The sequence below is a fragment of the Eleutherodactylus coqui genome, chromosome 6 (genome assembly GCF_035609145.1).
Source record: "Eleutherodactylus coqui strain aEleCoq1 chromosome 6, aEleCoq1.hap1, whole genome shotgun sequence".
Classification (NCBI taxonomy): Eukaryota; Metazoa; Chordata; class Amphibia; order Anura; family Eleutherodactylidae; genus Eleutherodactylus; species Eleutherodactylus coqui.
The window spans coordinates 2,985,105-3,012,387 of NC_089842.1; the positions used below are offsets into that span (position 1 = coordinate 2,985,105).

Genomic DNA, 27,283 nt, shown 5'->3' on the forward strand with positions numbered 1-27,283 from the left:
AATGTCCTACATCTTACAAGGAGAAATTCTACCAGGTGAACAGAACAGCCGAGCGCGGACCTCCTCCAAGGAACAGATGTAGGGCTGCAGAAGGTTCTCGTTCTCGCCCGCTAGGTGAGTATTGAGGGACCCGACGGCGCCCGCTAGGTGAGTATCGAGGGACCCGACGACGCCCGCTAGGTGAGTATTGAGGGACCCGACGGCGCCCACTAGGTGAGTATTGAGGGACCCGACGGCGCCCGCTAGGTGAGTATCGAGGGACCCGACGACGCCCGCTAGGTGAGTATTGAGGGACCCGACGGCGCCCACTAGGTGAGTATTGAGGGACCCGACGGCACCCGCTGGGTGAGTATTGAGGGACCCAACGGCGCCCGCTAGGTGAGTATTGAGGGACCCGACGGCGCCCACTAGGTGAGTATTGAGGGACCCGACGGCACCCGCTGGGTGAGTATTGAGGGACCCAACGGCGCCCGCTAGGTGAGTATTGAGGGACCCGACGACGCCCGCTAGGTGAGTATTGAGGGACCCGATGGCGCCCGCTAGGTGAGTATTGAGGGACCCGACGGCACCCGCTGGGTGAGTATTGAGGGACCCGACGGCACCCGCTAGCTGAGTATTGAGGGACCCGACGGCACCCGCTGAGTGAGTATTGAGGGACCCGACGGCTCCTGCTAGGTGAGTATTGAGGGACCTGACGACGCCCGCTAGGTGAGTATTGGTTTTTATTTTTTGTTGGTGGTGTAGCTAGGGCATTTAGCGCTGCCCATTCATTTCAATTGGCGACACAGAGCCGAAAACGGCCACAGATGGGGCATGCATCGCTGTCAGAACGCAGTGTGGGAAACGCTTGTGTGAGCGGCCCGATTGAAATAAATGGGAGCGTTGTACAGCATTTAGCGCTGCGCTGAAAAAGTAGCGCTAAACGCTGTACAATAACGTCTGTATGACGGCTCCGGCGCACTTGTGCTTTTCTTGCACGTTTTTTTACACAATTGTCAATGGGACTTTCTAATGCTAAAAACGCATCGCAGGTCGGTGTTTTGCGATTTTCGTAAGATGCGTTTTTTTTAACATTAGAAAGTCCTATTGACAATCACGTGAAAAAAAGTGCAAGAAAAAGTGTGCCGGAGCCCCGAGGGCGGCCTTAGGAGGAAGATGATCAAAACCCTCCAGTGATGGCAAAAGAGCAGCAGCGAGATGTGGCGGCACTGAGGTCTCTTTTTACACAGTAAGGCAATAATTACACGGTGAGCGCAATATCAGCCTGAGAAACTGCGACTGATATCGCATTCGCAAACCTGCGATTTACCTGCAAGTGCGATGCAATTTGTGAGAAAAACGCATCACATCGTTGCATTTGTGATTTTCAGGCACATTTTCCACCCGTGTGAAGAACACATCTTGTTTCAATAGGAAAAATATTTGCATCTGCAATACTATAGAAAATGATGCCTGATATCACCCAAAGGTACGCCATGCTGCAATTCTTCAATCTCACTATCCGTGTTAGCAAAGCAATCACTGTAAATTAACTTGAGGAGACTTACTAGCGGTCTACAAATATGTGAAGGGCTGTCACAGTGCAGAGGGATCAGCCCTATTCTCATCTGCACAAGGAAAGACTAGAAGCAATGGGATGAAACTGAAAGGGAGGAGACATAGATTAGATATTAGACAGTGAGGGGATCAATGAGTGGAACAGGTTGCCACGGGAGGTGGGGAGTTCTCCTTCAATGGGAGTGTTCAAACAAATGCTTAACAAATATCTGTCTGGTGTGATTTAGTGATCCTGCGCTGAGCAGGGGGTTGGACCCGATGACCCTCGAGGACCTGATGACCCCGGAGCAGCCGATGACGCCGGAGGTCCCTTCCAAATCCACCATCCAAGGATTCTATGAAATCAATGGGTTATGTTTAAGTGTGAGTATTGTCCATATCGTGATTAGACAGAACTTGCACTGGAAAATTGTTAATGAATACGAGATTAGGCGCATCCTAAATGCTGAAGCTCCAGGATGTCCAACTCTACTAGGCCAAATGTGCAAGAAAAGTCGCCTTCAATATGCTCAAAACCATATAAATAACCGCAGGAGTTTTAGGATTCTGTTCAGATCCCCACCAATCAGCTGCTGTCGATATAGGCAGCGCAGGAAGCAAAAGGCGTTGTTCATAACTCAGTGGCCGCGTTGGTAGTGGTGGGTTCAATACGAGCTGCACCCTCAATAACGACCCAGACCGCTGCTTCCTGCTCTGACTATAGCAACAGCCGCACCAGGAATCAGCTCTCCGCAGATCATCTATAGATCATCTCTCAGTCATCAATAGAGAAAGGGTGCAAAGGCCCGTAATACCCCTTTAACCCCTATTATGCTGCATTTTGCTGCCAGAACGTGGTCACATGGCAGGGACAAGATGCAAACAGAACAGTAAATAATAAATAAATCTTGGTATTTGTATAGCGCCAACTTATTCCGCAGCGCTTTCAGGTAATAATTACTTATTACCCCCCACCAAGCTGGGTTCTCATTTTACCGACCTCGGAAGGATGGAAGGCTGAGCTAAACAGTAGAGCTAAATAGGTCACAACAGTCTCCGACATCAGTCATCCAATATGGCGGCTACTGGTTATGTAGTAATGAGCGAATAGTGTAATAATCAGTTTGTGTCGGTATCGGAACGATTTCACAAAAATCATCATGAATCAGGATGATCGATTCCAACTCCCATTAAAGTCAATAAGAGTAAAAATTCGGTTCACTCATTTTCTTTCCTTAAGGTCCCCAATGCAGTCAAAGCCCCCAAATTGCATGGGAATACAGCCCCACATCTGGGGTCACTGTGCTTCTCCTGAAAACTGGTCACAATATTGTACAGTGGTGTAGATAGCAGCAAAACGTGCTAGTGAAGATGCTGAGGACTGGGGGGGAGGAGTCAAGAAGAGAGGAAGCGACCAGGGGTAGGGTAGGGGTTAACAGAGTGAGAGGAAGAAGAAGGAAGTGGAGGATCAGTCTGGACCGTGGAGAAGAAGAGTGAAGACGGACCCAGAAGAGCTGAAGAATGGAAGAGCTGATGAGGAAGATTAAGGACGTGGTGGCCACCCAGGGCACTGGATGGCTCGTGAAGATGGCCGAAGACCTATCCGGAACGACAGCGGCGGAAGCCGGGGCAAGGGGGAGCCAACGGGAATTGCCCAGCAGCGTGGAGCCCCGTGGAAGACCGATCCGGAGAAGAAACCCCCCCGCGAGACTGAGCCCCAGCCTGGTGGCGAAGAGAGGAGGACGTACCGGCAGCCCCAGAATGGAACGTGCAAGCAGGAGCAGCACCGCACGGTCGCAGCGCGGGAGAGAAGAAGCAGAGCCGGCAGGACGTGTGCGCGGAAGTGTACCGGAGGTGACCGGGAGTGCAGCACCTACCTGTGGAGGTCCGGCGGGGTCCAGGTCGGGTAAGTCCAGCGTGGGGGGAGGTATCCCCGCGGCTGTCCCCAGAACGAGGAGTGAGGTCCCGGAACGCTCCCCACGTGGAGCGGCAGGCGCACGGAGGGATTCTCAGGAAGAAAGTAGATCCGGCCGCGGATCTACGGCGGCCGTTAGGAGGGGGATGCCCGAAAGTGCATCTCCCTCATCGCGCGCAGAAAGCAGCGGGGGGGAAAGCGGGGGGGGGGAGGGAGGGAAACGAGCAGTTTTCAGCCGGGCGGGGGGCGAAGGGTCCTGCGCCAGCAGCGCTCAGGGGATGAAAGGGGGGAGTTTGGCAGGGGGGGGGGGCGGCAGCCAGGGACGAAGAGGCAGTGAATTTTCGCGCCACAGCGCGGGGGGGCCCTGGGCACCCCGGGGGAGCTAGAGCTAAGCGCAGGGACTACAGGGCTGCAGCCAGCAGCAGTGCAGAGAGGGACTCCCCTGAGGATTGCGCAGCGCATGCTAGCACATGGCGCGCCCGTCATACCAGCTTTAGGGACCTAGGGCAGGATAGGCGCAGGCGGCTAGCGGTTGCGGAAGGTAGTCAGACAGTTAGCGCGCGGGAGGAGCGTAGCAGCTCGTCTTCCCCAGCAGCACGATTGGAGAATAGGAGGAGCAGGTTCCCGCGAGCGTTCGCACCGAGCGGTCAGTCAGAAGCGGTGACAAGGAGGGATAGGCAGAGCAGCCATGATTTGGACACGCGGGTCGCAAGGCACCTTTTTTCACGTTCACCGGCTTCTTCTGCAGATTTCAGACAAGGAGAGAGTAGTAGCAGACCTAATACCAGGATTTCAGCCTGCGGGGCTACAAGGCCAAGGAGCCCGAGGCGCCGGGGTGTCTCCCATGATAATCGCACGACACGCGGCACGAGGAGATTACCAGCAATCGTCACTGCCCGCCCCCAATTTTCCCTTGGTTATGCCGGAGGTCAACAACGCAGGTGAGTCGGTGCAATTTAATAAAGTTTGGGATAATGTGCCCGGCGCGAGCCGGAAGGATGATTTTATGGTGGCTCTCAGAGCCTTGGTGGAAAATTACGATATGGATAAAGGGCTTCTAGTGTCCTATAATCAACTGGGGAGTTCGAGCTCGCCTGAGGTTGGTGGTCCACTACAAGGACAAAGGTGCCTGCCTTCGGGGGCAGGAGTGAGCGAGGCTCTGAAATTAGCAGACTCGCTTTTTTGTGGCATAGCCCCGTTGGATGCGGGACTGGAGGACGAGGTAGTGGCTAAAATAGCAAGCAGATGCTATGTGGACATATGGTCGCTGCTATCCGTCGAACACGTGTCAGTCGACAGGGAATGTTTTGCGGAGCGTGGGAGTGATAAGAAACCTAAGGTGGCTAAAACCTTTGGGAACTGGCTACAGGCCTTTTTGATTTTGGCACACGTAGTGTGCAAGCAGCATCCGCAGAAGGGGCCTGAGCTGCTTGTGTACATCAACACGATCCACAGTGCATATAAGTTGCACGGGGGATCGGCTTGGTGGCGCTACGACGAGGATTTTCGACGTAGGATCTCAGGTTCAAAGCATATCAGCTGAGCGTCAAAGGCGACGGATGTGTGGATCCAGCTGATATTGGCGCAGAAACCGGTGAAACCTATTTTTCAAGGAACGGCCACAGGCGCCAGCGGACAGCAGGCTCCTGTGGCCCCAAAACCATCGGTTCATGTTGGGCCTTCAACGAAGGCCACTGCCGTTTTTATGCATCATGCAAATTTCGGCATGAATGTTCAATCTGCGCAGGTTCGCATGCAGCGCTGCGTTGTTTCCGATGCCAACGAGCGACGGGAGTTCCCGGCACAGGAGTGAACGCCAGTGAGCGTCCGGTACCTGGAGCCGTGGCTCGACAGGTACCCCCGGAGACTGGAAGCAAACCTGCTTAGAGCGGGCTTTGCCGAAGGTTTCTTCATTCCACATTCCCCGGTTTCCTCTGCGTCGTTCTGCCATAATTTAAAATCTGCCCGCGATAATAAAGAGTTAGTGATGCAAGAGTTGCTGAAGGAGGTAGAAATGGGACGAATGGCGGGCCCATTTCAGGAGCCGCCTTTCGGGAACTTGCGGGTTTCCCCTTCGGGATTAGTACCGAAGAAGGAAACGGGCAAGTTCAGACTTATTCATCACTTATCCTATCCGTCGGGTGAATCAGTCAACGACGGAATATCAAAGGAACAAGCGGCGGTGTCATATGCGTCATTCGATTGCGCGGTTGCTTTGGTTAGACAGGCGGGTAGAGGCGCGTGGCTAGCGAAGGCCGACATAGAATCGGCCTTCCGGCTGCTGCCAGTGCATCCGCAGTGTTTTCATCTGCTGGGGTGCAGCATCGGGGGTCAGTTCTTTGTTGATATGTGCCTGCCGATGGGTTGCTCCATCTCTTGTTGTTGTTTCGAGGTTTTCAGCTCCTTTTTGGAGTGGATGTTAAGAGTGGAGACGGGCATCTCAGCGGTGTCGCACTAGATCTAGATGATTTTCTGTTTGTTGGACAGGCGAATTCGACGGTCTGTGAGTTTCTACTTTCGTCTTTTCGCGCATTAATGCGGAAAGCTGGGGTTCCACTATCGGCCGAAAAAACGGTGGGACCCGTGTCGAGGTTAGGTTTCCTAGGTATAGAAATTGACACAGAGGAAATGATTTTCCGCTTGCCAGATGATAAAGTGGCGCGTTTGCGGCAAGTGGTAGAGTTGGTCGGCAGTTCACGAAAGGTCACACTGCACCAACTTCAAGTTTTATTAGGTTTACTTAATTTCGCGTGCAGGGTCATCCCTATGGGGCGAGTTTTTTTCCAGACGTTTGTCACTGGCGACGAAAGGGGCGCGGGAACCTCATCAGTTTCTCAGGGTGACAAAAGGGATGAGGTTGGACCTGCACATCTGGAAAGTTTTTCTTAGTTCATTTAATGGGCAAGTTATATGTCCGGATGAAGAAAGGCAAAATGAGGAGATCGGTTTGGTATCGGATGCAGCTGGCTCATGTGGATTTGGAGTGATCTTTGGTAACCGGTGGTGTTGTGCCGCATGGCCGGGAACATGGGTAATGAGACAATGGATAAAGAACACGGCATTATTGGAGATTTTCCCATTAATGGTGGATATGGAAATATGGGGTCCCATGCTGGCCAACAGTAATATTTGTTTTTGGTCTGACAATCAATCGGTGGTACAGGCGGTCAACAAGCAATCGTCATCATCAACGTTGGTGCTGGCAGCATTACGCCACCTGATCTTACGATGTTTACAGCACAACGTTAAGTCTAAAGTGCGATATGTCCCGGGATATTTGAATGCTACGGCTGACGCTCTTTCTTGTTTTCAGAGGTCGAATTTCAGGGAGCTGCACCCGACAGCGGATGTCGAGGGGGTACGTTGCCCTGCTTTCTTGTGGGAGACGATAGAGGAGAGCTCTTAGCTCTCGTTAAAGCGTCAGTAACTAGTGCCACATGGAGACGTTATAACAACGTATGGAAAGAATGGTTAGCGGCGGCGGGAGGAATTTTTCCAGCAGAAGAAAGAGCGAGGGCGGTAACATTAGATATCCTGTCGGCGATGCGGAAAAAAGGGGCATCAGCGGACGAGGCGAAAAAACAGCTATCGGCTATAGCCTTTTTGTTACGATTGCACGGCTCAAGAGACGTGACGAAGGACTTCGTTTTTGGGCAAATTGTTAAAGGATGGAAGAGCAGGACAAGGCGACCAAGGACGGCAGGCGCCCGATTACGTTCGAATTATTGAATGCTATACTCGACGTGTTAGAGTCAGTCTGCACGGAGGGCTCCGAAGCGGAGCTCTTCCGAGTGGCCTTTTCACTTGCCTTTTTCGCAGCGTTGCGAATTGGGGAGTTAGTGTCGGCGTGTAAAACGAGACCCGGGGGACTGCGTTTCGCAGACGTGGTAGCTGACAGAGACAGTATCAAGATTTGTATTAGAAGATCAAAAACTGATATATACGGGATGGGAGACTGGATCAGGATAGGCAAATTGGGGACATAGTGGTGCCCGGTGTCACTTATAACAGAAATGTCGGCGCGACATTGCGGGACGGGCTCGTTTTTGAGACATGCGTCGGGCCTTCCTCTAACGAGATATCAATTCACGGCGGTCATACGTGGTAGCATAAGAAAACTAGGCCTTAATCCTACAGAATTCGGATCGCACTCATTTAGGATCGGAGTAGCGACGTCGGCCTTTATGTGCGGTATGGGTAAGGAGGGTGTCAAAAAGGTCAGTCGTTGGAGATCAGATGCGTACCGGTCACATGTTCAACCGGATTTGAGGGTTTTATAAAAAGTGTCACTATGTTGCGATTTGTGTTTTCGGTGTTTTTTTCTTTTCTTTTATTTACAGTGTCGGATTGGACAGTATGGGTGGTGGGCCACTCTTATATATACTGGGCGGAAAGGAGAGCCTGAAATAGGCCTATCGGAGCGAATTTAGGTCTCAATGTTCAAGTGCGTTGGCACGGAATCAGAGGCTTACAATGGCCCAGGCTGCTTCAGGAGGTCTTAAAAATCAGCAGCTGGAATAAGGATAGAGTGATTCTGGTGATACACGCAGGAGGAAATGATCTTGGAAGGATTAAAGTAGCGGAGCTCATTGCGTTGATGAAAGAGGACATATATCGGTTCAGACAGTTTTTTAAGAGAGTGATAATTGTGTGGTCGGACATCGTGGCCAGAAGAATTTGGAGAGAGGTGAGAGACAACGAGGCGATTGAGCGAGTGCGGAGGACCGATAATTTCAGATTGTCCAAGCACGTGCAAGCGTTAGGTGGAGTAGCCATTCGTCACTGGGAGCTGGAGAGAAGAGAGTGCGGGATGATGTGGGGTGACGGGGTGCATCTTAGTGACATAGGGCTAGATACCTTTTTGTCCAGGTTACAGGATGGGGTAGAGTCGGCTCTTTGGCTGGCATGTGGGGGGCAGAGTGCAGCATAGGAATATGCTGCATCCTTCGTGGCGGAATTTTAGGACTTCCATGCCAGCAAGGAATGGAAAGCCTTTTCAGGCCATTAGGGGCCTTCTTACGCCTCAGTTATACAGCGACCGTTTCGGTTAGAATTGGACATTTTAGTATTTGGCATGGAAGGAGAAAGAAAAGGATTAATGGTTAAATTTTATATGGTTAAATAAAGGCTGTGGCCTACCCACAATAAGCCAGCACATACTTGTATTTGTCTTTGTTTAATGGGGAGCGGGTTTCGTGGGTAAGTCCCCCCAGTCTAGATAGCAGCAAAATGTGCTTGTGAAGATGCTGAGGACTGGGGGGGGGGGGGGGGGGGGAGTCAAGAAGAGAGGAAGCAACCAGGGGTAGGGGAGGGGTTAATAGAGGGAGAGGAAGAAGAAGGAAGAGGAGGATCAGTCTGGACCGTGGAGAAGAAGAGTGAAGACGCCTGTCCACCCGCCCTCTGAGCTGAGGGGGGGGGGGGGGGAAGAATATGGAAGGGGTGGAAAGTGGTGTCAGGAAGTTGTCACAGCCGGTAGGCGGAATTTTAGGACTTCCATGCCAGCAAGGAATGGAAGGGCTTTTCAGGCCATTAGGGGCCTTCTTACTCCTCAGTTATACAGCGAACGTTTCGGTTAGAATTGGACATTTTAGTATTTGGCATGGAAGGAGAGAAGAAAAGGATTAATGGTAAAGTTTTATACAGTTAAATAAAGGCTGTGGCCTACCCACAATAAGCCAGCATATACTTGTATTTGTCTTTGTTTAATGGGTAAGTGGGTAAGTTTAGTGGGTAAGTCCCCCCAGTCTAAGGGGTCACTCATAGCACAGGGGTGTCACCGAAAACACAGGATGGACCACAGAGGGTCTCCTAGGTCAGACATTGCACCAAGTGAGACACCAGGAGCCGTTTGTTATTGAAGCAATGTCCTACATCTTACAAGGAGAAATTCTACCAGGTGAACAGAACAGCCGAGCGCGGACCTCCTCCAAGGAACAGATGTAGGGCTGCAGAAGGTTCTCGTCCTTTAGATAAGTTTCATTTTGGGAGGCGGAGGAGGAAATATGGCAGAAGCAAGAGAAGGAAAGCAGCAGCAGTAATACCTCCACCACCAGCACCTTGAGGGCATAGCCTGTGTTATGGCACTCTGACCCTCCGAGCGCCAGATGGGGTGCCCTGTACTTACCGCACCCCACTGTCCCTGCCTACTTGCCTCGACCTGGCTAACCCCAGGCAGACAACTGGGCGGTGGTCCCTACTCTGGCTAGGGACCTGGCAACTACCTAGATGGAACTAACTATCGGGGGACCGAGTGCTGACAAGGAAGGCAGATGGAGATACCAACAGAAAATGCTGAGCACTAGACAAAACTAGGGAAAGGAAGCTGACAAGCAGACTAGCGGACTGACTGGAGGGAACTGCAGACAGAACTAACTAGTAGCTGACAGAACCAATAACTGGCAGTGAGCTCAGGTCACTGCCAGCCTTATAACTGCAAAACTCCGCCCATGGGCGGAGAGTGGGAGGGGCCAACCCCCTACTCACACTACAAGAGAGAGGAAGGGGTGCGGGTGGCGGCCTACGGGCAGACCGGCCCACGCCGCCGCACACCGACCGCCCCACGTCGCCAGGAGAGCCCAGACGTCACAGCTCCGGGACGCCGAAGCGGCGCGCGCCGACCCCGGGACCCCGCACCGCGCTGTATGGTAACAGCCTGCTCTTCGTGGAAACATGAGACCTGAAGTTCCTTATTTTCATATTGACAGATTTTTGGGGGAAGGAAGAGGAGGAAAGCAGCAGCACCTGCACCATCACCAGCAGTACCAACAGCACCCTCAGGGCATAGTGTGGACTTTGATGTAAATCTATGCTCATCCATGTGAGTACAAATTGCCAATATACTAACTAATCAGTGGAATCTGAGGTGAAATCCATTTTTATAAGCATCAGGTGATCCACATTGTCTGAGGACAGGCGGATGTGTCCGTCAGTTATCACACCTCTAGCCGTGCTGAACACTTTTTCTGATATCACACTGGCAGCGGGGCAGGCAAGTACCTCTAAAGCATGTTGTGCTCCGGTCATTCATCTAGCTTAGACACTCAGAAGTCAAAGGGACCAACGCCATAGTCTTGGATCTTCATGGATAAGTGCTTCCTGTGACTGGCAGTACTACCTGTAGTTTTTCTGCAAACTGCAAAGGACTGAAAAAACTATGCTTCCCCTGCCACCGATAGTGGTGCTGCAGTGGTGGCTTCCTGTTTGTTGGCCATGAGCCACAGATCTGCAATGCAGCCATTAGGGAAATGCTGTGCTTTAGCCGCTTAACAGTCTGTCTTGGTAGTGCTGCATTTTGAGGTCCTTTTCCACTACTGGGATGAGATTTGTTATTTTGGCCTTGTAGTGGTCACCCAGTAATGATCTGATCTTTTATTGTGGGCTATGTGACGGTCCTTCTGCAAGCACTTCAGCATAAAAGCCCTCATATATCTCAAACTGCCTGAGGGTGGTGGCCTACATTCCTCGAGGTCAGGCCTAAGAGTGTCCTCTGGCTGCTCCCGCCATCCACGCAGAATAGCTGGGGTTAGTGATGGAAGGAATGCTGCATAGCCCCCCCTCCATTGCCTCTGGTCCTATATTATTCCCCTCCTCTATACTTCTCCCATTGGAGGAGAAACATGTTGGATAAGACATCTCCCTCTCTTGCCTGAAGCCACCCTTCCTGCGAGGTTGAGTAATGGCAGACTGGCCAGACAGTTGGAAGATTAGTATACCTTCCTCCTCCTGTGATAACAACACATTATGGTCCCTTAAGTCCCGTAGTGTCTGTTCCAGCAGGCAAACAGAAGGGATGGTCATACTGATTGGTGCACAGACATAAAAAACATGTCGCTGTTCACACCAACACACAGGGTTTTTCATTCCACATAGAACAGAAACTCCACCCAGAACTCAAATGCATCCAGATAGCAAACCATAGCTAGTCCAAGTGTCCTCGCACCAAGCGGATAGAGAGTCAGCCACTGTGCTGAGATACAGGGAACCGTGTCAGGCATCACCCATTGACATATACAGAAGACATCAGACATCTGGAGGCCGCACCTGGCCAGGAATAGGGAAAACCTGTGGGCCCATGCACCTGCGTGGTCACTGAACCACACAGTACTCAATGCACGTACCCTTAGAACGCAAGGAGGGAAAGGAACAGCGGGTGTCCAGACTGTCCTCAGGGAAGGAGACAGACACTACAGACAAGCATGCAAACACCAGCTCTGAGTGGGATTAACACAGAGAAACATAAAATGACCAGCAATCTCTCACAAGAGACGCATGCAGCGGACCAGAGGGGATTGGCTGGAGAAACACCACATCCACCCAGCTCAATTAACCCTCACCTGTGAAGCTGTGCTCATGGAAACCTGTAGAACCACAGGTCCCAGATCCACCACCTAACCATGCCCATATACAAGATGGAAGACACATTTGGTGACATAAGCAATGCACCTTGGCTGCTGATTGGCTGCATGCTGGCCTCTGCAGCAGGAATTATGGGAAATTAAATTTTCCTTGCCTCCAAAAAAATAAAAGGTACTAAAATTAATACTTATATTATTTATAATAATATTTTTCACATATTTATAATTCTGTGATTTAAAAAAAAAACAACAAAAAACAAAATAAAACGATATTTGGTGTCAAATTTATCAGTAACTCCTTATTTATCCCACATGGTGAACGTGGTCCAGAAATAACATTACACAAAGTCAGAACTGACCGCTTTGTTAGCTGCCCCGTCTCCAAGGATGGGGTGTCCTCTTTGTACACCACTCTGACTGCTTCAGCTATCACCATCGGTGAAGCATTATAGGTCCATCAGGTGCAGACACATGGAGGCGAGGTCCAGGCGGGAACAAGAATGGCGCTGCTTCTGGGAAATAACAGCAAACCCTTTTTTCTGCCCCCCTACAACACTTTCAGGAGGTCCCCAACTCAGGGGTTACATAGATGAGGTCGGTTGGGACCAGTCAGGAGTGTTCTGCCGAAAGTGGATAAAAGTTATACTTCCATACCAAATAGAGAGCAGTGATGCCCTCTGCATTAACCCCTTAGTGGCACGGCCTATATTGATATAAGGACGACACAATTTTGGCAGGATTTTCATCTCCACTTTTCAGAAGCCGTAACTTTTATTTCCGTTTCCGTCGCCGCGGCGCTATGAGGGTGTTTTCTGCATGATGTAGTTCTCATTGGTGCCATCTTTGGATACATATAATGTGTTGTATTTTTTTAGAGGCAGGAAGAGAAGAAAACATCAATTCTGATATTGTTTTTTTTTTTACACCAATAGGCCCCCGTCCACAGCAGGGATTTCGCCGGCGAATCACGCCAGCTGAAGCTTTCCATAGCATTGCTATGGAAAGTGCCGGCCTCGTGTCCACGAGCGGAGGATCATTGCCATTCTCCGCTCGCGGCCCAGCAATTGCCCCGATTCTCCGCGGTCAGTCAGATAGGTTTACCTGCAGAGAACCGTCTGCCGGCTCCTGCTCCCCCCTGCTGAGATTCGCCGCAGGATACCGCGACGCCCGTGGGCAGGGGGCCTTCATCATGTAGCATAAATGAGGTGATGCATTTTTTCTGCGGGCCGTTAAGGTTACAACACCATTTTGCATCGCTGCATCCAAAGTTCCATAACGTTTATATGTTTCCACGGACGGAGCGCTGTGAGGGCTGGTTTTCTGCGAGGAGCTGTAGGTTTTCCGGTCCACTTTTGGGGTACATATCACTTTTTTGATCACTTGTATTCTGATCTTTTGATTTGGTAAAGGAATTTAAAAAAGCATTTTGGCTGTTTTGTAGCTTTTTTACGCCATTTGCCGTGCAGGATAAAAAGTGTTCAGTTTATTGTACCGGTTGTTACAGCTGCGATGATACCAAACGTGGCTTTTTTTTGCATTAGGGCTGCCTGTTTACGGGCGATAGTTCATTGCGTTATCGGGCCGCGGTTAACGCAGTGAACACTTTCTATAGCATTACTATACAAAGCGCAACGCCGTTGTCCTCTGCTCACAGGATTCAAATTGCGGCATGCTGCAATTTGCCATGCTCCTCTGCGGTGAGCCTATCTGTCAGAGAGGCTCAGTGCTGAGACCTGACAGCTCCTCCCCCTGCTCCCCCGCTAGCGATATTCCGTCACGGCCGTGGACAGGGGGCCTTACTATTATTTTGTTTCGTTCTTCCTATTTTTTGTTTACATGAACCATAAACAGCTTGAACCTGCAACGCTAGGATCAGACTGATAATGCATTGTAGTACTTCTGTCTGCGGTGTATTATTGCTCATGATCATAGGCCACGGTGTAGTGGCCTAGAGTTAGCGGGGCCCCTCCATAAGTATGAATGTGCTTGTTCTATGCAATTGTATTGTCAGTGTCTTCTAAGTGTGTGAATTTGATGTGTATTGCACCTCTGCAGCACTGAATAGGTTAATGTCTGGGTTATGTCTGGGAAATGTATCTTGTTGTATGTCATGTGATCATGTTATATATATGTGTATGCAAGGTGTAGTGCAAGGGTCTTCTTGCAAAAGTTAATCTGCAAGCCAGTCTATGCAAGTCTGCAAGAGTGCAAGCAGTGGAGCCTGTCTTGAGGGAAAGGAACTTTTGTTGAGTAGGAGAAACTGTGCCTCGTCCTACGAGGATCCCCAAGATGGAAGAGGCTGAGCGATGGCCTAATGCCTGCCCTGGGAGCAAATTGGAGAACTGAGAGAGAATGAGGGGAACTGCCAGGCAGCGCTGAGTGTGACGTCTAAACGTGAGTGTGTACTGGTAGAGAGTTGGAGAGAGTACAAGAGAGACGCCGGGAGCAGAACCCCACAGATAAAGGGTGCGTGGGATGTAGACCTCCTTACATACGGCAGCTACATAGGGGACGAGCTTGAAGAAACATACAGGTCCATCAAATCAATACTTATCCAGAGAAGGCAAAGCTCCTACAACCCCTTCACGCCCTAGGGTGATTGGAAGGCATAGAGGACATGTGACAGCCGACACCCACTGACAACAGCCAGGATCAGCACTCACACTGATTGCAGCTGTTAGTCCTTCTGAAGGCCCCCAGGGCTGCCATGACTGATTACCTATGTCTGTGGCACACTTCAATAGACTGTATTACATTATACTGCGATCACCTATGAGGGACAAAAAATAAAATAATAAAGATTTTTAGTAATTATTAGAAAAAAATGAAAGTAAAAAAAAAATCAATTTTTTCCCCATATTTTTAATAAAATTCAAAAATAAATACCCAAAGCATATTGGGTGTCGCTGCACTCCTAAAAGTCCAACCAATCAAAGTAAATTATTTATCTCGCAGAATGAACGTTGTCAGAAGAAGCCAAACACAAAGCAGAACGGCACTTCTTTGCTTTTTTTCACTCCATCTCCAAAAGCAAAATTTAATAAAAAGAGATGAAAAAGCTGTTTGTACCCCAAAATGCTGCCAACGGAAACTACGGGACGTCCTGCAGAGACCGAGCCGCGCAACGAGGGCAACAGATAAAGTAACCAGTTACAGCGGTCAGAAGATGGCGGAATCATTTCATTCCAAAGAGATTTTATCTTAAAAATGTAGATACCGCCCCCCGGAGTAAGGAAACGTCACTGCAGCGTGCACCCCGGAAAGACCCTCCCAAAAATGCCAGAGGTGGGTGGTTTCCATTTCACTCCTCTTAGAAATGTTTAAAGGTTTTTCAGTCCATTATAGTGTATATTATATATAGTATCACTGAAGCACATCGACCCTCAGACAGCCCTGAGGATACAGAAATAAGAGGGGAGGAGAAGACGAAAATGAAAACAAAGGGGTCCGCGTCCACCAAACCAGGAAAGACGGGAAAGTAACACAAAGTAGCCAATAAAACGCAAGAAGAGTCAACAAAAAAGACAAGCCTCCCCTAGAAGGAGTATATATATATATACCAGTGTTTCCCAACCTTTTCAGCCTTGGGGCACCCCTGGGAAAAAAATTTTACACCGCGGCACTAAAAGGACGGGGGGGGGGGGGGGGGCAGGGGCGCGGCTAAGGTGTGGCTTATTACGACATTTGATTTTTACCTCCATAAAAAAGACAGGGCTGTTTAAAAAAAAACCACACACAGAGAGGAGCGCTGGATGCGCTACTGATATACATTATATTCAAAATTAAGATGTTGCGGAATTATATCCCGCACCCCATGTCAGCGTCCGCACGGGTTTTGTGCACATTGTTTCCACACCGTTTGGATGATTTTCAAAATCTCATCCACTGTGTTGCTAGAGCTACTATAAATTCCACAACTAATCCATGTCCCCCCCTACATTGGTGGCCCCACTCGTAATCGCGACCCCTCACAGTGGCCTCGGTAGTAATCATTGTGGCCCCGGCAGTAATAGGTGACCCTGGTAGTAATAACGACCCCCTGTGCTGCCCCCGGTAGTAATAGTGACCCCCAGTGCTGCACCCGGTAGTAATATTAACCTCCCTCCCCCAGTAACAACATGTACAGCGGGGACCGCAGATGGGAGAGGACAGCCGTCGGACACAGCAAAATGCCGCGTGACAGCGGGGAGCGGAGGTGGGACAGGACTGCCGCCGGGAGCGAGGCCGGTGTGTTGTAGCGCTCACCTGCCACTGCCGCCGCCGCTGCTTTCCCCGACGCCCACGCACACAAGTCTGATGACGAGCAGTTGTCTAACTGCCAATCAGCATCAGGGGGCGTCAACGTCTGCCAATCTTGTCTCCACCAGGACTTCCTCGTGGAGACAAGATACAATACCGACGTGATTTCCAGCACTCCGGTTGGGAATCATTGATATATACACTCATTGTCAGTAACATACCTCCCCTAGAAGGAGTATATATATACTCTTATTGTCAGTAACATCCCCCCTAGGGGGAGTGTATATATATATATATATATATATATATATATATACACAATATCAAAGCAAAGGCATCATTTATTGAGGAAAACTGATCCATTTAATGGAGGCTCTAGTACCCTGTTGTACCGCCTCTAGCTTGGATACAAGATGTGATACAGGGAGCATGGAGGCTCTAGTACCCTGTTGTACCACCTCTAGCTTGGATACAAGATGTGATACAGGTGGACATGGAGGCTCTAGTACCCTGTTGTACCGCCTCTTGCTTGGATACAAGATGTGATGCGGGTGGCATGGAGGCTCTAGTACCCTGTTGTACCGCCTCTAGCTTGGATACAAGATGTAATACGAATGGGCATGGAGGCTCTAGTACCCTGTTGTACTGCCTCTAGCTTGGATACAAGATGTGATACAGGTGAGCATGGAGGCTCTAGTACCTTGTTGGGCTGCCTCTAGCGAGATGTGTGCCTGTGATTGACGGGTCTATCTACCTATCTGCTCCTCCTGCCTCCTATAAGATCCAGCTCATGCTGCCTGGGATTGGCCGATTGCTTTTTAGTTTTTAGTTTCCAGTTTTTCAGTGTCTGCTGAGTAGGCTTGCTACTCTGACCTACTGGTAATCTGGCCCTGGTACTTTGTGCCATTCCCTCAGTCTGCTAGCTAGTCTACCTCGCTGTTATCAGCCAGGGTTTTTCAGCCCGGCTCTGTTTGTATCTTGCTTCTGTCAGTTTGTCTGCTAGAGCTCGCTGTTACCAGCCAGGCCTTACCATCTGCTTCTGTTCTGTTTGTTTTGTGTTGGTTCTTGTCTTGTGCCTTTCCTGTCAGTGCTAGTGGGTAGTAGTTTCTTTCATAGGTACTACAGTCCCTGCCTGATGTGTCCACCATCAGGGCTATCTCCAGGGAGGGACAGTGGTATGGGTGTAGATCAGGGAGCCCCGTGCCGTGCATACCTAAGCACCCCACTACTACCGTAACACATGGAGGCTCTAGTATCCTGTTGAGCCACCTCTAGCTTGGGTACAAGATGTGATATGGGTGTACTGGGAGGCTCTAGTACCCTGATGGGTATCCTCTAGCTTGGATACAAGATGTGATATAGGTGGGCATGGAGGCATACAGGTTCCATATCGCTTCACATTCACTATAACTGAGCCTCTAGATTGTGCAAATGCATAGGCTGTTGAAGTTGGCTTCCCTGTTGGTCCCATACACGTTCTATTGCCGATAAATCTGTCGACGTAGTAGACGATGTAAGTGTGGCAATGTTGTGAAGGCATTTCTGTGGTACCCATATCATAGAATGGTAGAGTTGGAAGAGACCTCCGGAGTAATCGGGTCCTCCGGGGTCATCGGGTGCAACCCCCTGCTCAGTGCAGGATTCACTAAATTATCCCAGACAGATGTCTGTCCGGCCTCTGAAGACTCCCATTGAAGGAGAACTCTCCACCTCCCGTGGTAACCTGCTCCACTGATTGATCCCCTCACTGTCTAATAACTAATCTGTGTCTCCTCCCTTTCAGTTTCATCCCATTGCTTCTAGTCTTTCCTTGTGCAGATGATAATAGGGCTGATCCCTCTGCACTGTGACAGCCCTTCAGAAATTTGTAGACAGCTATTAGCCCAATTCCTCCCATTCTGTATGCGCTTTCTTCATTTTTCTTGCCCAGATGTAGGACTTTGCCTTTCTCTTTGTTAAATACCATTCTGTTAGTCGCTGCCCACTGTACAAGCTTTTGGTTGGAACGCTCGCTGTAATATCATGTATTGTTGTTGGCCATTAAGAGTTATCATGTCTACAAGATTACCGGCTGTGTCTTACTGAGGACAATCACTAAGGCCCCTAAGTGACGTTAAGCCGTGGGGGCGCTCGCCGGTCTGGTACGTAATGGCGGGGGATTGTTTTCCCTTGTTTTCCCTCTCCCCATTCGGCGCGGCGGGCGGTCTTTAATGGTAACACATGTAATTTATTTAATTTTTGGAGTGATACAAGATGAAAAAACGCAGCCCTTCCGCCACAATGCTTTGCTGTTTGTTTTTATGGCATTTCACTTGCGTTATAAATAACGGGATCCTTTTTTTTCTGCGCGTCGGAACAATTATAAAGATGATAAATACTATTTTTTTGCTTTTTCTGTTTTTGCATAATAAAACCCCTTCCGTTTGTTATAATACTTGGTTTTCGCTGTCGCGGCATTCACAATCCCAGAACCTCCTCCATCCCCCTGAGCTGGGTGGCGACCTGTCCTGCGCAGCAGGTAGTTCTCACGGGTGTCATTTCGGGGAGCGTACAACTTTTTTGGTCACTTTTATTCGCATTTTTGGTAAGCAGAATAAGCAAAAATGAGCATTTTCATTTTTTTTTTGTGTTCACTGAGCGGGATAAATTATATATATTTTTAATAAAAACAAAGGACTATTTGTTACTTGGGTTTATTATTTCCAAATTTTTTTCTATGTCCCAATGGGGACCTAAACATGTGATCCTCGGAGCGTATCAGATCTAACAGTGTATTATTCCATGTCCTGTACATTGCCGACCATGGCAGCCTGGAGGCCACTGTTAGGCCCATTTAGACAGCGCTATTCGATCAGAAATCCCTCAAAGCCGTCTTCTGAGCGATAATCGCTGTGTAGCTGCACTGACATCCTGCAGTTTCCGTTAAGCCGCCGCCGATCGTTGTGTTTCAGCGTGCTGACAGATCAATGATCAATTATCAGCGATTCACAGCGGGATATGAGGAACAGAGCGCTCCAGCTGCCTTCTTCATACTCCGCTCAGAGTGCTTGGCTGTATAACAGCCGGGTGCCTCAAGTGGGGAACAGCTGGATGCAGAAGACAAGCAGGGACACCCCTGTATAACAGCCGGGCGCTCCGAGCAGAGAACAGCTGGATGCAGAAGACAAGCAGGGACACCCCTGTATAACAGCCGGGCGCTCCGAGCAGAGAACAGCTGGATGCAGAAGACAAGCAGGGACACCCCTGTATAACAGCCGGGCGCTCCGAGCAGAGAACAGCTGGATGCAGAAGACAAGCAGGGACACCCCTGTATAACAGCCGGGCGCTCCGAGCAGAGAACAGCTGGATGCAGAAGACAAGCAGGGACACCCCTGTATAACAGCCAGGCGCTCCGAGCAGAGAACAGCTGGATGCAGAAGACAAGCAGGGACACCCCTGTATAACAGCCGGGCGCTCCGAGCAGAGAACAGCTGGATGCAGAAGACAAGCAGGGACACCCCTGTATAACAGCCAGGCGCTCCGAGCAGAGAACAGCTGGATGCAGAAGACAAGCAGGGACACCCCTGTATAACAGCCGGGCGCTCCGAGCAGAGAACAGCTGGATGCAGAAGACAAGCAGCCCTGCTTGTCTTCTGCATCCCCTGCTCAGAGCGCAAGGTGATCACACAACGTTTGTGCGATCATTTTGTGATGTAAATGACACGATTATCGCTCAAAAGACGTCTTTTGATCGATACTCGTTGTGTCTAAATGGGCCGTTAGGCCTTGGACTGCCATGTCAGCCAATTAGTGCACCGTGATTGCATCGCAGGGAGTGATGCAGTGACAGAGGGAGCTCTTTCATCGTGTCAACCACTTAGATGCCGCGCTTTCTACTGACAGGTAGTCAAATGGCTAATACAGAACAAAGAAAAGGGTTTACCAGCAGCACACATGAGAACCAGATCTGGGGAGGACTGCGGACATGCAATAGCCATACAAGAACATGAATCTTGTGTCCCAAGAACGATCCAATGAAGGTAAAAGGGCACATATGCTGCCCTTCATTAGGTAGTCAAATGGGTGGGATTAGAGTTCTGTCCAATCCCAGATGTTGGTGCAGCCACAAGTCATGGTGCAGGCACCGCTCCTGAGCCCCCACTACTGCTAGAACAACCCCCCGCAGCAATGTGACCGTACACCGCCGGCCGTGAAGACGCTTCATTTTACAATTTTTTTTTTAACAAAGCTATTTTTCTTTAAAGACATAATTGTGTTTTTTCTGTAACTATTACTTTAGGTTTTATATTTTGGTATTGCATTGGAACAATCGTGTGGCTCGGGGTGTCACCTGTGCATGAAGTATGGCCGGCCGTTACCTGGAGTGTGCCTCAATAGGGATTATGTTAGAACAGCTCTGGGGCCTAAAGTAGACACGGGGTTGACTAAAACTGTTGGTCTCAGCCTTTGTTATCACTAGGGCTGACAATCAGGGCCGAGGAGAGCCTCCATTATGAGAACGCAATCTGGATTGAGCGTCCATCACAAGGATTAACGTTTTTTCCGATCCTGGTCACAAACGAAGGCTGGTGGTTGGGTAAGGGGGACATACCCTGATGGTGAGGGGCTTCCACCCCAGCTGGACTATAGAACACGGGAAATCATCTTTTCTCCCCGACCCTGTTGGTTTCTTTACTAAGGCGGACCCCGTATCCATGGGTATTCACATATTGGCGATCACAGGCCTAAAGAAACGCCACCGTGGGCCTCCGACCATCGCGAGTCGTTATTGGTTGCTTTTAAATTCCAAAAAGGGTTTTATTAAACTAGAACAAGATCAGCCGCCGTCCCCTTATAAGCTTGACAGCGAGGGTCCCTTCAGACGTGACAGCTGCAGCTATACAAGTCCAGGCTATCAGGGCCTACCGAGGCGTTGAGACAGCGGTCCAGCCGTCAGCCTTCGTTACACATTCACTCGGCGTCAGGAACTCACTAATGGCGCACCGGACCTTTTATCCTCTTCATTAAGCACTGCATCATGTACGCTATTTTGACCAATGTTGGGAGTACCACAATGTTTCCGAGATGCGTGGCTGTATTCCCATGCAGTCTGGCGGCTTTAGCTGTATTGGGGACCATCTGGAGGGCCAATTAGTGAACCCGGTTTTACTCCTATTGACTTTAATGGGAGTCAGAATCGACCGTCCCAATTGACAATGATTTTTGTGAAATTGGCCCAATACAGACACAAACCAATTATTTAACTAATCGCTCATCACTAATTGTGACACTCTTTTGCTCTAACTGAGCCTTTACAACGTCATCACATTCATAGGACTACATTTAAACGTCACACAAGAGATGCTACTGGAAAAACCCTCGAAGATGAGGCACACCATGTGAATTTCGGTCTATTTCCGACTACTCGTTATCGCAAGACCCATCCCCGAGGCACATGCGCCGTAGCTTTTAGCTGACATACAAGGTAGATGCTAAGAGACATTTAACGATATACATACAATATAACTCTAGTATTTGTAGTGGCCCACAGATAGTGGGGCCCCTCCATAATGTTTTGTGTCTGTCACATGTCAGTCTTATGTGCAGTATGCATCAGATGTGTATTGCACTTCTGCAGTACTGAATGGGTTAATGAATGGGTCATGTCTGGAAAATGTCTGGAAAATGTATCGTTTTGTGAGTCATGTGATGTTGCTTGTTATATGTGTTTGCATGAATGCAATGCGGGGTAATAGAAGTCTGACAGACGGAGGGAGAAGTTGAGGGAGTTAGCGAGTGAGCGTCTGAGATTACAGAGATCGGTCCGTGTGTGGAGGAGGCTGAGCGATGGTCTGGTGCTCAGCCTGGCCCTGCCTGCCCAGGAATTCTCAGTACAACTGTTGATAGCTGAGAGTGAGACAAGTCGCTTCAAAGCGAGGAGGGCACAACTGGCGTTAGTGTGGAGAGTGAGTGAGAGAGTCGCCGAGAGCAGGATCACACCGATGACTTGGACTGTGGATCGTCCAAAATACCCCGAGAATCCTCCCTGTTACACCACTCTGATTGGTTGTATCTGTGCCAAGGCTGTTGATGTGGTTTGGGTTTGTCGAGTTACAGTAAATGGACATTACCGACCGTTCCCGCTTTGTTCAGAGGACAGAATGATAGAGTCACGAGTGACAAATGGACTCAAGGTAACTGGTTACCTCCCCTGTGATCTCCCCCTGCAGGTAGCATGGTCGGGTCCCGAGCTCCCCCTGGGGAGGAGATGGCAGAGCCCCGTGACAAGGTCTTTCAATATCCCGCTATCTCCTCTGCAGTGGGCCCGCTCCTCGGACGCTGCATATCTTAGGACTGAAGGGGATGGGGGGGGCTGAGCCTCAATTATGATTTATTTTTAAAAGTGCGATTTATAAGTTACTGCGTTATAATGATGGCGGTTTCTTTAATGGAAGATTGTGCATTGCATTGCGGTGGGGCATGGGGTGGGCTCTCCGGGAAGTGGTAAGCCTATGGCCACCGGGGGGCTCACACTAGAAAGAGGCAGCTGCAGCAAATCCGCTGTGGTGAGTTATTCCCCTCTGGTGATTCCAGGATGTTTCAGACCTTTCTACTCCTGGATTCTGTCCTACACCAGACCATCGACGAGGGAGCGGCACTCACGGAACAAAGCCAAGACAAGAGTCCAAGAGTTCACAGGACAAGATGCTACTGGTTACACCACCAGTCTTCCGATTGCTAACAACCACCTTTGATCGGGCCGTGACACTAACACGCTGCTTAATTTTGTTTGATTACGGCTTTTCCATCGGGCAGTATCGCTAACATGCTGAGAGGAAACTGTTAATAAAGGACGTTCGAAGGAAGCAATTCACATGTGGAGCAGATGGGGTGTCACCTTGTTTGCCCCATCACCACCACACACTATGTCCCAAACCTGGAGGACAGCTGGCAAAGTCCTGCATCACAGCCAACCCCTGCCCTACTGATTGCTGCCTCCATTACCATCCACTTCTGCCTCGCCCTCTTGCCACTATACGACTCCAAAAAATGAAAAAGCAAGAGGGAAGACAAGGCATGGTGAATGTAGTGGTTACAAACCATGGGAACTGCAAGAGATACTTACACCTCTTACCTGGTATGGTTATTCTCCAATTTGCACAACGCCTGAGGTTTTGAAATAATCATTTTTTGGTCCAACTAGCTTCAAGCCGTGGCGAACCAGGACAGGTCATCCAGAATACCTCAAAACCCACTCCAATGATGTGTAGAAGAAAAACCATTGTGGTGCTGCTGGGTACCCGATGAAGACCCCTGAGAGGGTTGAAACGTGTCCCACTGTACTATATGCCGTAACAGTTTAATGAATACTTTTGGAAATTATTTCTGGTATTGGGGACTTCCAGCGGCGGTTGATGGCAGAGCTATTGGTGGTGGTTTTTCTTCTACACATCACGATTAGTTTTGTATAAGTGACTAAAATAGTTCTTACCGCACCCGGTTGGCGTTCTCCAGTCGCCCACTGTAATTCCCAGTGCTTGACATACAAGTGCGTAAGCCTGAATAGCCTGGCAAAGGCTGGTGCCATTGTCCCTGGTGCCACAAAGGTCGTAAACACAGCTATGTACAAAGGCGGTCGGGTCCACCACGGTGCCGCATTCCCACAGCGGGCTGCCGGTCAGGTTTATAAATCCACAATATTCTGAGGTAAAGTAAAGCGATTCCATCGCGGTATCACATAAGCTACAATTATCTATACACCCAGAAGAGCATTTCCAGTCTGGGTGATACATCCTCCAACTCTCTCCCAGGTCTATTACAGAGACAGCCATTCGCCCGTCTGAGCGCAGAGTATCGTCCTCCGGGTTTTTGTTGTAGTTGCCGCACATTCCACAGGTAGAGTTAATATAAGTTCCAGGGACGGATATGGAGGCGTAGTGTTCCCCGTCGTATATCACTAGCAAACCAAAATCGGTCTCCACCGCCGTTGATAAACCACTTTGATAGATTTTTATGGCTCCGCGTTCCAGAATAACGGGAAGAGAAAATATCAGATTGTTTACCTGCAAGAAGAAAAAGACATTAAAAAGTGTTGGGATCCCTGAGGCCTAAAGAGTAGCTGTCATGTCGTCCGATCTGCGGGCCGGCTGCGTGACTCAGCTGCCGCGGCCCCACTGCCTTATTTACATCCCCTTCCCCTACGCTGACCTCCATTGGATACGACTTCTGAAGCTAGGAGTCTGTAAGCAGACGGTATCCCCCGCGTTCCATCAGTGGGTGATACATTAGTGGACGGAGGAAGCCCGATGGTATCCATTGACCATCAGCAGAGTAGACTGCTCATTGGACAGCTTCAAAGCTCCTGGGGCCAAATCTAATGGAGGTTGGCGCAAGGGAAACGGGAAGAGGGTGCACAGAAAAAGGAAGAGGTGCGCTAGTAAAGCTGATCAAATACATAAGATCACGATTGGCCAAAATGTGGCCAATCAGTCGCTCATTGGACCGTTTGTATGTCAAGGTAAGTAAGCAGGACAAGCAAATAATTAGAACAGAAGGAATGCAATGTGGCGAATTACTCAACCATTCATGACACGTCGAGCTTCACCCAACAACACCCAACTGGACACATCACATACTTTAAGGAGTCAGTCTGCTCTCCGTCTCCGGTCACTAAAGAATGCGGACAGCAAACAAGCAGAAAATACGCCTGTGTGAATGGGCCCCTATGTTATAAAGTACTTATCGTCTCTGGAGACTGAAGCTCTCTCTCTGCAGACGGAGGGAGCGATGCTTGTCTTATGAGGGGATTTTACATTAAAGAGCTTGTCAGCCTATTTTCTGTCTGGGCCCTATATACTTATACTGTATATAGATTTATCACGCCCCCCCCCCCCCCCCCACATGTCTTCTCTAGTTATCTTACTCATTCGTCATAAGCCTCTCCGTGTCCCTTCTTATTTGGCGCTCTTCTATGTATGTTTTCCATTCCAGGTCTTCCTCTCTATGATCCAACCAGCAGATTCTAGATGAGGCCCCAACGTGTTGTAAAGTGGCACCATTACACCCCGGCCCACAGGTCCATGACTTGTAGAACTCCTAATAGTCTAAGCAGCATCATCAGGGGCCGAGGTGCTGGCTGCATCATACAGGGGCCACACAAACATGAACCCCACAAGGTCTAAAGGCACAATTGGAGAAGATATGAAGAATCCTTATAATATACAGAAGCATTCATTGTAATACTTATATCTGGATAGTTTCTTACGATCGTTTGCTGTAAATTAGTAGTTTTCTCCCTTTCTGTCTCACATGACTCCATAGTAATATCTATTATATAGCCTGGCAGTATATGAGCGTCTTGGATCAGGTTGAACAGACTGATCCAGTTGGTTAACCCTTCACCCGGCCGTACCACCCGTACTACTTAATGAATGAGCTGCAGCCACCATTCACCTCGGTTCCTCCTAACTTCACATTGGAACGCACCTTGGGTTCCATGGCATCAGGTGACCTACGTCTCTCTGTCAATCTCCTCCTCTGATGACGCCATATGCTAATCAGCTTGTCGTCCAACGTGTCCACCACCAGTGACTGTATTACATTTTTTATATATGTTGGTTCTGTCTTATGTTTCATTTGTATTGCTTAAAGAAGGCGCTTTGTTAGACGCCGAAACGCGTTGCCATTAAGTATGGTATCATTTCTTATACCTATTGTGATTATTTCGCACGACTCTCCCGGCCCGGTGAGCGCGGAGTCCATTCTTTTTTCTTTTTACTTGGTTTTCCCATTTATGGCGCGGCTCCCCTGTTTGGTGAAGCCGTTACGGGTCCAGGACGTCTCTCCAGCCCCCCCTGCTGGATTGTAGAAGGGGATACACTGGTTCTACACGCCGACCCGGATTGTAGGTGCAGGTGGGTCCCACTTGGGTTATCCCTCCTGACACCAGGTGAGTGTTATTCATATGTGATGGGTATATCCAAGCCACACGAGACGCTGTCTCATCCTCTGCTTTACCTTTATGTTCATGGACGGACCGCTGCGGCGGCTCTTTAAATCTACGTGTTTATCAGTCTACGTTATAATAAAGCTTTATATTTTATTGAGAATGAAGACCGAAGGGTTAATCTTGTTTATCGCAATTCAAATTCGGTATCTATAGAAGCGGATTATTTCTAGGCATTTCGTACTACTAGTTCCTATGCTGGGGGTGGGTCATCAATCTTAGGAGTGGGACAACTCCTTTAAAGGGTTCTCTGGCCATTTACTACTGGTGACCAATTCTCAGCAGTTATTAGTTGTTGATTGGCGGTGGTCCACTGCTTGGGATCCCCACTGATCATTTGATCCCCAAGTCGACTGTCAGTGTGAACAGCTCTGGAAGCAGATAGCGCAGTCAATAATGCTGTGGCCAGGGTTGGTACTACAAGGACAGCTCACATTGAATTCAGTAGGAACTGTGCTTGCAGTACCAAACCAGACTGCTGCAATAAGGACAGTACTATTGGCTGCCAGTGCTGTCGACGCTGACAGCGGGCCCAGCGATCAGCTGATTGGCAGGGATCCTGAGCAATGGATCACCACTGATCAACTATTGATGACCTGTCCTGAGGATAGATAGTCCTGAGTAAACATCCCAGAGAAGCCCTGTAAGGATAAGGGTAGATGTTAGACAGGAACATCCTTACTACAGCTGTATGCATGGCAGAATAAAAGAGATATGTTTGTGGCCTACATTCTGCTACACTGCTGATTCTTGGGGAAACAGAAAAAAAAACACATTTTCCTTTTCTGCCTATTTTGCCTTATACACTATGCTGACAGACGTATTGGGACACACATGGAAGGTAAGGAAATTGGATTTTTTTCCCCATTTTTCACCACACCATTTTTTAACCCTCCACGGCCGCTTTCCACCAAATTCTCATACATGTGTGGAGAGATTTGCCTCCAGCTTCAGATAGTGATGCAGGGATGATGGGCGTGTTGGGCACACGAATACAGCACTCTAGTTTGTCCCAAAGATGTTTGGTGGGATTTAGATCCGGACTTTGGGCTGGCCAATGCAGTCTGCAGACGTTCTGCTCCACCACACATGGTGCTCAGTCATGTTGGTGGAGACATGGAGTTGTACCAGAGTATTGCCACAGGGTAGGTGATGCCACATTGTCCGAAATGTCTCTGTACCCATTGGTATTGGGAGTGCACTTCACTATAACCAATGGCCCTAGTCCTTCCCAGCAGAACCCCTCCCACACCA

General features: G+C 49.4%; 1 protein-coding gene across 1 annotated transcript in view; it reads right to left on the bottom strand.

Moving 5' to 3' along the window:
• The window catches only part of TECTA (tectorin alpha), a 132,675-nt gene that overhangs the window by 86,273 nt on the left and 19,119 nt on the right, over positions 1 to 27,283 (bottom strand). Inside the window, exon 3 of the mRNA XM_066606000.1 lies at positions 23,516 to 24,086. Within this exon, the coding sequence (XP_066462097.1) occupies positions 23,516 to 24,086 (571 nt within the window). The remainder of the gene's footprint in view (positions 1 to 23,515; positions 24,087 to 27,283) is intronic.